General features: G+C 43.8%; 1 protein-coding gene across 1 annotated transcript in view; it reads left to right on the forward strand.

The window, feature by feature from the left end:
- LOC119373777 (apoptosis-resistant E3 ubiquitin protein ligase 1) overlaps positions 1–12,147 on the forward strand; it is a 29,043-nt gene extending 16,896 nt beyond the window's left edge. Inside the window, exons 12-19 of the mRNA XM_049411007.1 lie at positions 40–219; positions 1,612–1,737; positions 3,711–3,899; positions 5,632–5,718; positions 6,851–7,026; positions 8,164–10,314; positions 10,466–10,623; positions 10,731–12,147. Of these exons, the coding sequence (XP_049266964.1) occupies positions 40–219; positions 1,612–1,737; positions 3,711–3,899; positions 5,632–5,718; positions 6,851–7,026; positions 8,164–8,266 (861 nt within the window). The 3' untranslated portion in view covers positions 8,267–10,314; positions 10,466–10,623; positions 10,731–12,147. The remainder of the gene's footprint in view (positions 1–39; positions 220–1,611; positions 1,738–3,710; positions 3,900–5,631; positions 5,719–6,850; positions 7,027–8,163; positions 10,315–10,465; positions 10,624–10,730) is intronic.
- Positions 12,148–14,151: the final 2,004 nt, after the last annotated feature.

Genomic DNA, 14,151 nt, shown 5'->3' on the forward strand with positions numbered 1-14,151 from the left:
TGCACCTCATTAGCATTTCTAATTTCCGACAACCCGCAGGTTCACCCAAATCCACGGAGACCTGCTCACTTGAAGTTGAAGCACTACGAGTACGCGGGCCGCATTGTCAGCAAGTGCCTTTACGAGTCCTCGCTAGGCAGTGGATACAGGCAGCTAGTCAGGGCTCGCTTCTCCAGGTCATTCCTTGCTCAGCTCATCGGACTCAGGGTTCATTACAAGGTAACCCACTTGCAGTCCTTACTACGCACTTGCTAGCGACATCATTCAGAAGACAGTGTGGTCTAGTACACTCAACAGTTGCTGTAAATAGGGCAGTCAGGTTTAGCATACTGAGTGCAGTGGTTCAACATGCTTTTTTTTTTGTCTTGCTGAGTGTGAAGTTGGTGGTTCAATTCGCAGCCATGGTGGCTGCATGTCTATGCAGAAAAAATGTGAAACGCTCAGATGCTTAAGCTAAGTGTGCGTCAGAGCACAACCGGAGGTCAGAGGTAATGCGAAGCTCTTCACTACAGCATCTTCATATGCTGCCCTGTTTCAGTGGCTGCGTGGTTACTGCACTCTTCTGCTGTGGAGCTCTAGGTTGCATGTTTGACTTCTTGCTGTGGCAACCACGTTCTGATAGACGCACAATAACGTCTTAAATTCAAATATGGGGCGCACTACAAAACGGGGACAAAAGAAGAGAACGACGACGCAGGCGCACGCTCGCAACTGGAAGTTTATTGAAGAGGCGACACATATATAGTTTACACATTGAGCACGTGGTACGAAAATGCAGCGGCGGCTGCATTTTCAATGGAGGCAAAAATGTTTGAAGCCCGTGTACTTAGATTTAGGTGCACGTTCCCAGGTGGTCGAAATTTCCGGAGCCCTCCACTACGGCGTCTCTCATAATCAGATTGTGGTTTTAGGACGTTAAACCTCAGCAATCATTATTATATGCAGTTTCTCTAGCCTAAAAACAGAACGACTTTCCACAATAGACAAAAACTTGTGAAAGCACATGCACCAAAATGAAGAAAAGGGGGGAAATTAAATAAATAAATAAAAAAATAGGGAGGAGGTTGAGAACCAGAAAGTTAAAGCAGCGTGTTAATAAAATAGGAGTACTCCTTCTCTGATAAAGCAATAGACGGGTGGCTGACAAATTGTTCCCGTGTCTCCTAACATGAAAGGCTTCTTTTGTCCCCGTTTTGTAGTGCGCCCCATATTTGAATTTTAGATGAATCATCACCAACTAGCCCAAATGGCTGTTTTGCACAATAACAAATGCCTATGTATGTATGTGCTCATGTATACATAGGTGTACATTAAAAAATATGACATAGCATTAATCCTCAGGTCCTGCTGTGGCATGCCTTGTAACCAGCACTGAACTATTCCAACATGCAAACCGCATCAGTATTATGTAAAAAAAGCTTTTCCTGGTAAAAGTAATTGTCAGCGGTGCATGTTAACAAACTTATGTCGTCGTAAAAGTACAACTGTGCGAGTTGTACATTCATGTAACTTTTGATGCATTTGCCATGGTTTAAAAAGCAGCAGGCATTACAGCAATTAGCAGTGCCACCACATGTACAGATCTTTTTTTTTAACTCTTTCCCCCACCAGTACTTTGAACAAGATGATCCGGACTTGTACGTGACCAAGATAAAGTACATTCTGGAGAACGATGTGGACGACATGGAGCTGTACTTCTCCGAAGAAGAGTACACCAGCTCTGGGCAGCTCCTGAAGGTGGTGACTGATGTCCTTTCTTCACTTTCGGCGTTCCTTGCTTGAGCAGCCCCGATTGTGGTCGTTGCCTTGTACCAGGCATTTCAGCAGACATATTTTGTGCCTGCATAGCATGTACAGGGAAGGGGCAGACTCCAGCTTCTTCTCCGGCAAATGTCTACATTATTTTTGGCAGAGTATACATCGTGGGCTGTTGGCCCGACCAAATTTGCTGTCGCGAAACAGCGAGCGATGCGCGCGAGCACGCAACAAAATGCAGACTATACGTGCATGCGCCATGTCTCGTACATAGGCCCACCCTCTCCGGTGTGCCTTTAAATAATCGCTCTAAATATATCCCACTTGTTTATTTCCTCGTCAGTGCATGTACAACCCTGCAACTTAAATGCAAAAATGGGGTGCAGTACAAAACAGAGCAAAAGAAGAGGCAGGCAGGCAGAGAACTTTATTATAAAAGAAGAGGACGACGACACAGGTCCACACTCGCAAGTGGAAGTCTATCGAAGAAGAAACACGTGTATAGCTTACATATTGAGCACATAGTATGGTTTCTCTCGCCTAAAAACAAAATGACTTTCCACTCATTGTTATGTTATTGCGCACCACTTTGAGGACGAAGACGTCCTCACAATCACGTGGCTGTGTATATGTGGGCCAAACTGGCCGATGCATAAACATTCGTTTGCAGGAGCACAAAAGAGCGGTAGCGTCTAAGGTGCCCACTTGGCGCAGCATTGCAGCACGTGCGGCTCCTTACCCTTTTTCGTTGATGTAACTATTCTATCTCGACATCGAGATAAAACCACTCGTGAATTAATTGAAGCTTTCCATATTAAGAGATGCGGGGATCGATGGGTCAGCCACCTGTCTATTGCTCTATCAGAGAAGGAGTACTACTCCTCTTTGATTAACATGCTGCGCTAACTCCATAGGGGGTGAGGTTTCCCTCAAGCCGTACTATTTGTGTAGCTTTTTTTACCTCATCCACCTCCATTTACTACTGTTGTACATGTGTGTGTAAATGGAAATCAATAAATCAAATCAAATCAGCTTTTTTTTCTTCTCACCCCTTACCCCCCATTTATATTATGTATTTTTCCCCCCTTTTTTCGTTTTTGACACATGTGCATTCACAAGTTCTTGTCTAATGTGGAAAGTCATTCTGTTTTAAGGCGAGAGAAACCGTGCCATGCGCTTAATATGTAAGCTATATATGTGTTGCTTCTTCAATAAACTTCCACTTGCGAGTGTGCGCCAGTGTTGTCGTTCTCTTCTTTTGCCCCTGTTTTGTACCGTGCCCCATTTTTGTATTTAAAATGAATCGTTACCATCTAGCCCAAATGGCTGTTGTGCTACAACAATGCAAGCTGCATGATCTTTTTCGTGTCATCAAAAAATCAGCCGCTTATGCTATGTAGATCAGCGCAAACCACGAGAAAACGTCTCGTATTCCACCCTTAACATGCGTTGGTAATCTACAATGTGAATATATAGTGCGACGTAAAATGTCACTTTCCCACTTCCTAAATCACTATTTAATGTAAAGCATTCTATGGGAACTAAGCTGGGATTTCAGAAGCTGTTTCTGGGTCAGCATGAAGAGAAAGATCAGTTTTTTTTTTGAAGCTGGTATTGAAAACAAAAAGCTCTAGTAATGTAAAGTAGGACGTACAAGTCCTCATAAAAAACTATAATAGATACAAAATATATGTTAGTTCAATAATTAATTTTCAAAGAAAAAGTGTGTAGCTTGTGTGAAGCACACCATATATGCTCTCATAATGCGAGCTCTCGTTAATGATGGTAGCTGCCTAATGTTAGCTGTCCGTTCTTATAAAAACATAATCAAACAATACAACTTGCACACTACTCTTCCTCTACATGAAGTCTTTTGCACGCTACAACACTTCCCCTTATGGAATATCGTTGCTAGTTCTCTTAATTAACGTGTACTCTTGTCTCTACATCCCCAGACAACCGAGCTCATTCCCGGTGGCTCGAAGATTCGTGTCACCAACCAGAACAAACTGATGTACCTCGACGCGCTGGCGCAGTACCGGCTAGCCACCAGCGTCCGCGAGGAAGTGGAATACTTCCTTAAGGGTCTCAACGAGTTGATCCCGGAGAACCTGCTCTGCATTTTTGACGAGAATGAGCTTGAGGTACTCATCCTCTTTTGGCAATAGTTACACGTAACCATTACCTTTATTATGAATGGAGGAAGGGAATTATGAGGGCTCATTTCTTTTTGTTTGACATAACCTTATTGAAAACCAGCAGATAATGGAGCCAAGGAACGTATGGGGGACGTTAATTGTACTGTTTTAAGTGTCTTGTAGTAATTGTGAAATAGATGTGAAGAAATTAAAGTGGACGAAAAGACAATTTGCCACCAGCAGGGACCGAACCTGCATCCGAAGTTTGCAGGTTCGGTCCCTGCCAAGGAACGTCCCCCATACGTTCCTTGGCTCCATTATCTGCTGGTTTTCATTACCTTTACTGTATTATATGTAACCGTTGCTTCAAACTAAAGGATATGGGTTTCACCTTGGAGTACCTAACATCTGAAGTGCTGAATCGTAACGATGTGCTGCATATATGCACAGAGACAAATGACACGAGAACACGAAACGGATGCGGACCTTGCGCACTAACAACTTTTATTCAATCGCTTTCATTCGTCCCATATATATGTACATAGAAAATATATGCTGATGTGGGGAATTTTGGTTTTGGGTCACGGAGTCAACCATGTTAGCTGTAACATAAACATCTTGCTCTTGGGCATAGTGAAGTTGAGTTAAATAATACTATAGTTGCTAGGTGAAGTAGTCAGTAAATGACAGTTGAGTAGAAGCCGTCTCTCCTAGCACATACCAGTGAAAAGTTCTTTAAAGCATCTGAGGCTCATTCAAGTCGTAATGCACTTTGTGAGTTGGTTTGTTGTCGCTTGATGCTTGTTCGGTGAACCAGTGTTCTTCTGGTGCACGAGCACCAGTTTTGGTGCCTGTGCAAAAACTTGCCTGGCACCTATACTGCACTAGCCCTGCACTCCCAAAACTGTATGGGCTGCTATGAACTCGTATGCACGAAGCCTACACCGTGCAAAACGTATGGTGACGTGCATGCTACACCAGGTTGCACTGGTGAAACGAATAGCGAGGCAGAGCACCTTCTGGACTGGTTCAGAGTGTAGGCAAATTAATGATGGTCTTAGGCAAAAAAGAATTAAAATAAACATTTTTTTTTTTTTATTTGCGTGAGTTTGCCCTGCGGCATCAATACACGTTACACAAAATGGTGCAGCTGTGTTTCCTCCATGAAGTCCAGGAGAGACCTATGGTTTGGACCGTATATCCATAGCTGCAGATCCGGTGGTCTGGTGTGCTGAAGTCCTGCACGCCGCAGGTGGCGTCGACGAGCCGCTTGTAGCCCAGGGCATGTCCATAAGAGGTGGTTCAGGTCTGCGTCCCGCACCGGCGCAGGACAAAATGGGCAGCTTGAAGTTGTGTCGGTGTAGCCCCACTTAGCGCGGATTGAAGGTGTCACAGCCGCACTCACGCGAACTCTTCGGAGCGATACCTCCTCTTGACAAGTAAGTCCACTCGGGAGGTCATGACCACGCGGAGGTATGAGAGCTCGCGTGGTGCGCCGAAGATTTTCTTTGTGAATGTCCACAGTGTCAGAAGGTGGCAGCCGGAGCAGAGGTAAAGGGTACATGATGGTTACAGGATGGCATGCGGCATCTGCCGCGGCACGAGCCATAACACTAGACCGGCGAATCCAACATACTCGAACAGAGCATGGATAAGCTTCAGCACAACGATGACATTGTACTGCTACACCCACAGAAAGGTCTACGTTGCATTTACGTTCTCTTTTCTGTCCTTGCAGCTGTTGATGTGCGGCACCGGCCAGTTCAGCATAGCCGACTTCAAAGCCAATCACACAGTCAGTGGCTTTTCTTTCGAATTCAGAAAGGTAAGCCTCCTTATTTTCTTTACTGCGTTTGTACTGCCAAGATAATAGTACACGAAGGCTCGTTTTCAGTTTTACAGTAGAGGTTAGGTCTAACAAAATGCTGCTGTCATTAATTTCTCTGTTTCCACACGACCCATTACAATTTTTTTCTTGGAGGGCTGAGCAACAAAATGTGGTCTCCCTGCTAAACGAAGTTCTCTCATTAATTAACAAGGTAGATTATGTCTCCTTCAAAGCTTTGTACAAACATTTGCATGCATGCATATCCGCAAGTAGACCATACTGCCTTCTTTAAACTTCACTGCCAGAGTTAACCGAATCGCTAGCACCTTTTTTTACACAGAGTGCTGCGTAGTTTAACAAGCACCGTGCACACTTCTGTGCACGCAGTTCATCTTCGCCAGACACAAGTGACGGGAAAGAAAAAGCAACAGATGCTGAGCTTTGTGTGAATTAAACCCTCTCCGTATTGAATTTGTATTAATTTATTAACTTGCATTTTAAGAGCTTATGAACTTGAGCTTGTTGGTACGCGATTATAGTAGAAAACAGCAGAATACAACGAAGACAAGAAAGACCATATGCCACCCACATCTGACACCGAGACGTTTGCCGTATTGCTAATGACTGCAGTAATGACAGAATAACTTTTTTTCTGGTAATGCTTGCAGCTAAGAAGTAAATTGTGCACATACTTTGACTTGGCAATTTGATTCTTTTTGTGAAATAAGTGATGTGACCGAGAGATAAACATTTAATTTGTTTGCAATTATCATGGTTCATTGGTTGTACAAAGCAAAATCCTACCACCTTAACTTTCTTACAACGAATTGTTTGGCACTGTGTAAGAAATTCTTGAAAGTTTGACGCGTTTATCCACAGTCCACCATTAGGTGCACCAGAAGGGATGATATCTCTTCTATTTAACTCATTTTGACAAACTGTGATGGGTGAGTAAGACTGTGAAAAAACTATACACTGAAACCTCATTATAACAAAGTCATGTTTGACACAAAATAACTTCGCTATAGTATCCGAAAGTTCGTTATAACTGATAATTCGTTATATCCGTGTTTGTTATAACGAGTTTTGAGTGTACTTTATGAACAGAGCTTATCTGACAAATCTGCAGGTGCTGGACTGGTTCTGGACAGCAGTGTCAAACTTCACAGAGGAGGAGATGGCACGACTGCTCCAGTTCACCACCGGCTGCTCGCAGCTTCCACCGGGGGGCTTCGCCGAGCTCAACCCGCGGTTTCACCTGAGCGCAGCACCGACTTTTGGTAGTCTGCCCACAGCGCACACATGGTGAGCCTCTCCGAGTGAGCAAAACAGTGCAAAAGTCCAAAATGCGTGCAAACAGCACAAAAATGAGTGTTGAACAAACTCACCACTTATCGGCCAGCACTACAGGTTCTTTTAGGTTCTGTCATTTTTACAGCAAAGTTGTACATGGCTAGGAGGTGGGAAAATGTGGCAGTCTATGAGTGCGCAGAAATTATAATGATGAAGCGATGCTAGCATACGCTACCTCAAAAGGTCTCTGTGCTTCCACTAGTTTCTCTTCAGGTTTTGTCAGTACACTCAAACCTCATTATAACAGTCAGATCAGACACAAAAATAAGTTCGTTATATCCAAAAATTCGTTATAAACATATATTTGTAACACTGTATCTATGACAAGACTATTCGTCATTTATTTGTTATAACCGATAATTTGTTATATCCGTGTTTGTTATATTGAGGTATGAGTGTACATATAACTAGGGATTATACTCTCCACAGCATAAATCGCTACCCATAATATCCTTTAGGTGTTCTTAAGCTAACATCACCAAACGCAAAGTTTGAAGCTTAAATCTCTTAAATGTGATGATGTAGCTTTTGATTTCTCTTACAGAAGACACTTCGATAGTAGCTTGTGATAAACACTGGGGCCGCACATTTCAGCTTCACTTGGGAGCATTGCTTGGGCGGTGCTTTTATTTTTTTACCCCATTTGCGTTACAACATTTAGAATCCACACTACCATTCTAATGAATTGAATATTTTTGCTAATCCACTAAAGATCAGTCGTGAGAAATTTTTCCGAAAATTTGCCCGCACAATGACCGCATGCTGAAAGTAGTCTTTGCAATGTCAACACTGAGAAAACCCCTGCCGTGAATGCTTACTTTCTGGGTTTTGTGGTGGACGCACTACATGTTCTTCTCTGTTAGGACTGTGTTGTCACTACCTGCTGTTCCTATGCTGTCTCTTTGTGAGAGAGATTTTAACGAAGTTTTTAATCGTAGTTTTACGCAGATTTTATTGGGACCTTTTTCTACACTTTATGGAGCGTATTGCATGCACAGGAAATTCGCACCATCATTTTTCTCTGCAACCACAGTCACAAGTGAGCACTGTAATTCACCAACTTACCCAACTCTTTGGTCGCTTTTGCAGTTTCAACCAGCTCTGCCTTCCCGACTACGACTCGTACGAGCAGTTCGAGAGGGCCCTGAGGCTGTCCATTAACGAAGGCACCGAAGGCTTTGGCATGATCTGAAGTGGCATTCTGTGTCTCAACCCCCAAACCTATCGCAACCCCCAAGAGACTTCAATGCACGTGTGTGCGTTACCGGTTGTGAATGGCGCTACGACTTCGCCGACAGACGGCGTCGCGGGAATCGTCGTGGTTGGTGCTACGAGAGAAAGAAGGCCCGCGGAATTTTCGATGCCAAGTGTTGTTCCAACAGCCGAGAAAAAGACAAATTTCCGTTTCCACATTTCTGGTGAAAATGGATGTTTTCCGGTATTCGGTGACGAGACTTCGTGTGCTGTTATTTTTTTTCTGGCCGGCGCATCAACGAAATGGACACCTGCTGCGATGTGCCTTGGTGCTTTCACGTGCCACACTTGTAAGCATCTCCCGCGTACAATTTTTGTTTCCTTTGTTCTTGTCATTTACGTCTTACGCGAGCCATCGTTGACGTGTCAAAATATGCAACGCACATGACAGCAGCTAGCTTTATCGCTACGATGCGTTTGTCGCTGCTACGAGTCAGTACTTCAACTCACTGCGTCCATGCAGTGTAACGTGTCTTTCTGGAGTGGTTTCGCCAGTGTCACGTGTCCTGTTGGCACTTGCCAGGAAATGGCACGAGTGTACCATATTTTTTTCTTATTGAAGCAGCATTTAGAGAGTTCTCTATGACATTCTGTAGCTTCGTTGTGTACTTAAGAATGTAATTCATTCCTCGAACACTCGCCATAGCTAGAATTTTCATTGAAGCTGACATTAGCAAGATAACTTTAAACAAGCATTGTGAAAGCGCGCCGTACTCCCTAGCTCCAATACCTGCCAGGCCTTATGGCATGCTGAATGCAAATCTTTCAAAGTTACTATCGACTCTATACAAAGTAGTCTTACTGCTTTCCACCAACTTTATTAGGCCTCTCAAAAGGCACACCATCGCATGGGAGGCAATGGCTTGGCGAGTTGTTGTGGTGTCGCGCTGGACGTGGCCGAGTTATTTCTTTGTAACAAGCCTTTCCACTCTCTCATTTCTCCCACATTTTTTCTCGTTATACAGTCGACTCATGATAATTCGAAGCTCAGACTATTAAAAGTTACGTAAATTTCGAAGTCAAAAGGGTGATCACCGCAAGCGTATGCATTTTTGAAGCCAAATTATTCATACTATGCCTTCGGTAGTTCAATTTCACTTCTCAAATGAAGTGTCAGAGTATTGTGTGAACAGTCAAAAGCATGTTGATGTTTTGACAGTTCAGTTTAATGGTCCACAGTGCAGACACCGGGTGGCGCCACCAACCCAATCTTCATGACCACACCTATTTCATACATACGTCATGGTGCTCCCGTATCAGTTCCAATTTCTTTTTGTCCGTTTAAAATCCGTTTGTATTTAGCTTTCCAGACCATCAGCTTACAATTCGATTGTGGGATCACATTTTGCCTTTAGATTGCCCAAAGATCTGCAGTCCGTTGGACCTTCAGTTATCGTGATTCGACCGCCGTTTTTTTGTTTGTGTGTGTTTTATACGTTGACTTCCTTTTGTTGCCTCTTATAGAGCACACAATGTATTTGTTACTCTTGACCCTTCCTGGCGAGAGAGAAGCGATTGCATTTCAGCAAGGGTTGGCCAAGTGAAATTTGGATGAGGTGTGAGGGCTCGGTTACGTCTTATCACTCCCACTTATCTCTGTTTAGCTCTAATGCGGCACTGCTGACAAAAAAGAAACACTGTGAAACAGTTTTTTTATTTTTCATCTAAACATCTGCACATAAAACTGGGCCAGTTTGTGTACGATCACTGAACTTCTAGTAAGCTTGAAAGTCTAGTAACAAGTTTCAGTATTCAAATCCACTCTAAAGGCGGGAGCCAATAGATGAAAACGCTATGTACGACCAAAGTTGTATAAACAGTGATATGCTGCCTCAGATGCTGGCCAATGTTTCGAAAGGTGGGCCTGTCTTTGTCAAAGGTGCCCTGTTGTCCTTGGCACGTTAGCTTTGAGGGGTTAGTAGTTGATGTCACGTGGTGTCTCTGTACTCATCCCCTTTCCACTTGTAGCCGGTTACCTGTTAACAGGTATCGTTACCAACAGTTCCTGTTGGTACTGGATATGTGGTACTGGAAACGTTACTAGCAGTTCCTGTTGGTACTGGAAATGCGGTACTAGAAACATCACATGGTGTCGCTGTACTCATCTCAGTTTCAGTTACCAGTCGCCTGTTAACAGGTACCATTACCAACAGTTCCTGTTGGTACTGGATATGTGGTACTGGAAACGTCGTTACGAGCAGTTCCTGTTGGTACATGGAAATGTGGTACTAGAAACTTCACATGGTGTTGCTGTACTCATCTCAGTTCCACTTGTTACCGGTCGCCTGTTAACAGGTAACATTACCAACAGTTCCTGTTGGTACTGGAAATGTGGTACTGGAAACGTCATGTGGTGTCGCTGCACTCCTCTTTTCCCATTGTTACCGGTCACCTACTAACAGGTACTGTTACCAACAGTTCCTGTTGGCATTGGAAATGTGCGCAGTGACACTATGTGACGTCAACTACTAACCCTTCAAAACTAACATGCCAAGGATGACATGGTGCCTTCTATCCTGCTGTCAGGATAACTGTTTTGGGTCCTGCTATCAAAACATTGGTTAGCCTGTCTGCAACTTGTACTGAAGATATCAGTATTGGTAACCAGACTTCTTCCACATCCAAGTTTCGTTTGGTCGAGCCTGACGCATGTACATAATATCTTAACGAAACTCACGGTATTCCATTTTAGACTGCGTTAGGGGGACCACTCAATCGACTGTAGCCAATCCAGTTGCCATGGCGACCTTGCAGCATTCCTTTTGATGCAAACAAAAAAAGGAAGTAATCGCTGTCTAGTCATGTTTTGTATGTCACGTTTTGCTGCGAACTTAACCTTCGCTTAGGTAGATGCACCGCCTTTCTACGTGCGCTCTGCAGTTCCTTTCACAAGAGCCATAGTTCCTTGTCGACCATCTTGTAACTCTCGTCACACGAGCGCTTCGTCCCACGAAATGTACCAACTTGCGTTAGTCCGTTTTGAATGCAGACAGCCATAAAAGATCAATAAAGAAAACTAAAGTGCAGACGACTTCAAGAATATTGTGAAAATGGCATGGACGACAAGACAAAAAGAAGTGGACAGACGGCATGCATGCCTGCATTGTGTGCCTTCTGAATGTTGGTCTGTCATCTCGTACTTGTAGAATTTCCTTGCTCACACTTCAACATTCAACATTTCTAGCACTGGCTTGAATCAACAATATGTATTCCCTCATTTGTTGCCAGTTGTGTACTGACAGTGCCACCTGCATAAGTGGCGAAATGTCCATGTTTTGTTTTTATTGTTGAGTTAGTCCAGCGATCAAAACATTGAGTATGAATTCCCCTAGCTTATGGAACATTTTTTTTCACATTAAAAAAATGTATTGTAAAGCAGTGTTCCTGAAGCACTGCCTTTGTGGCATCATTTTACGGAAGTAGGAATTGGCTCTGTTTGACCGGAAGCAATTTCGTGGATCGCATCAAGAATTCCCGAGCTGCACTGAAAGCTTGCCGTTTCCTACACTAAACCGTGGCTGATCAGAGAAAACTTTTGTGTCGCTTCAATTTTTGAAAATTTATTTGACAGCCCTCGATGGGCTAATCACATTGTAAAACTTCCGTTTACTCAAGAGCACAACAAATAAACGTCGTCGTTGAACGTGGCCACTTGAGCAATTCTGTCAGGCAAGGTTATCGCAGAGTTCAACAATCCCCTCTTGAAGCTGTTAATAAAGCAGCCTTAGTGTTCCTACCGCAGCGCTTTTCTCCTCGTTTTTGCCTGAAGAACACTGGACACGTGAAGAACATAACTTTGAATAAAATGTTGGTTGATCACTATAGTGCTTGATCATTATACCGTATGGCAGCGCACACAAGCGCTTGTGTTGTCCTTTTGTTTCATGTTCGTACTTTCAACCAGTGTGCGCTGCCATATGCTATAACATCGACCCTTTACAGTGAATGGCTGCTAATCACCAGACAACTGTGCTGTGTTATCAAATATGCCATCTATCTTCTTTGAGATCTCATTGTGTCCGAGATCAGGATCGCATAGCAAGTCTATTTTCTTTTTGCCCCATGCAAGATAACGACATAAAATTTCCGGAAACAAAGCTTCATTAAGTCATTTCTGATCTCATTGAAAAGGTTTGTTTGGTTTGGATACTAACTACTTTCTCATTCAACCGCACAATGTGTCAGCTCGTGCACGTGGGTCTACATAGAAACCTCATTATAATGACATTACATCTTACACGAAAATAACTTCACTATAAGCGTATATTCAAACCTCATTATAACTAAGTTGCACCTTACACGAATAACTTCGCTATATCTGAAAATTTGTTATAAACATATATTGAAAACCTCGTCATAATGAAGTCGCACCTGACGCGAAAATAACTTCGCTAATAAGAAAATTTGTTATAAACGTGTGTTCACAACACCATCACTGGCAATGCTGCTATTTGTTTACTTTCTTATAGCCAATATTTCGTTAGATTCATATTCATTATATCGAGGTGAATGTGCACCTTCAGAGCGGTCACTGTGCTAGAAAATTCTAGAATTGGCGATCAACGAGTGCTTGTTACTTGGCTCGTCCTGAATTACGCCTTGCATAGGTGGGAATGTTCATACTGTAATTTCTTTTTTTCTTTTTTTCCCTCCATTCTATTACTCCCGATCATGCTTTAGAAAAAAAAGCATATGTTTTGCATATTAAATCATGTTTTACACGTGTCTCGGTGTCTGTTGTACAGAGGAAACTTGCAGACATCTCGGTGCAAAGTTGTGAACTCTGTTCCCAATTGTCGTCGCGTCTGCGTTTCAACACAGGCACAACACAGGAAAGGCCATCGCAGTTGACCTGGAGCACTCTTCTATGGCAGCTTTTGCAACTTCATTGGTGCTTTGGTATTGTTAAACATCAGGAATCGGTCGGATGAACTTCAGCACGGGCCAACTGCTGGGCTCATGCAACCAATTGATTGATTTTCTGTGAATCTGTTCTCGTTATGTTGCTTCTCGTTAATGCCAAGAATGCACGAACGCCTGCGAGATGCATTTAACACAAGTGCTACTTTTAACCGAGACAATTCCTTCTGGCCTGTTTTATACCATCCAACCAAGTCGCGCAATGGCATACCTGCCAAGTTTGGAGAAACGGAATCCGGGAGATCTACTCAACGGAGGGGGGGGGGGGTATGAAGTATGCCGACCGCGGGGGGGGGGGGGGTGCGGAGGGAGGTACTGCGATAGCAATTATATGGACACTGTCAGTGGGATTTTGCGGTCGCCGCTGATCTGTACAGAGTCCAAACCGATAACATCGCTTACGCATCGTCTGTTTCACGTGCGAGTAAATGCGCACTAGCTCTATAGGGACGAATGCGGTTGAAGCAGAGATGAAACGACCCGGCCGTCACCGTTGCGCGAAGGGCACATGCGATAACATCGCTCCGCGTGTGAGGCCTGTCGTCGCTTGCTTACCAGTTATTTCGTCGGGCAAGGGACCATAATGGGCGCCGTTGAGACGGGGACGGTCGCAAGCGCTGGCGAACACGCTATCTCGACAGACATCGGTAACGGCTACCCTTTTAAGTGCTGGGCTCTCCGCTTAAAGCAGTAGTGACACAAAATTTTGAAGGCGAGATAACTTGTGGGATAGCTTTGTGTGTAAACAAATGCATCATCTACGAAATATTAACGGCTGATATAACCTATAACACATTTAGGATCAATATTGCGTGTAGCGCATCTGTACGCGAAATGTCCCACCTCGCGTCACCGTGACGCACGGGGTGCGCAATGCACTGGACGCACGGGGCAAAACTCGAT

This window comes from Rhipicephalus sanguineus, chromosome 11, assembly GCF_013339695.2.
Source record: "Rhipicephalus sanguineus isolate Rsan-2018 chromosome 11, BIME_Rsan_1.4, whole genome shotgun sequence".
Classification (NCBI taxonomy): Eukaryota; Metazoa; Arthropoda; class Arachnida; order Ixodida; family Ixodidae; genus Rhipicephalus; species Rhipicephalus sanguineus.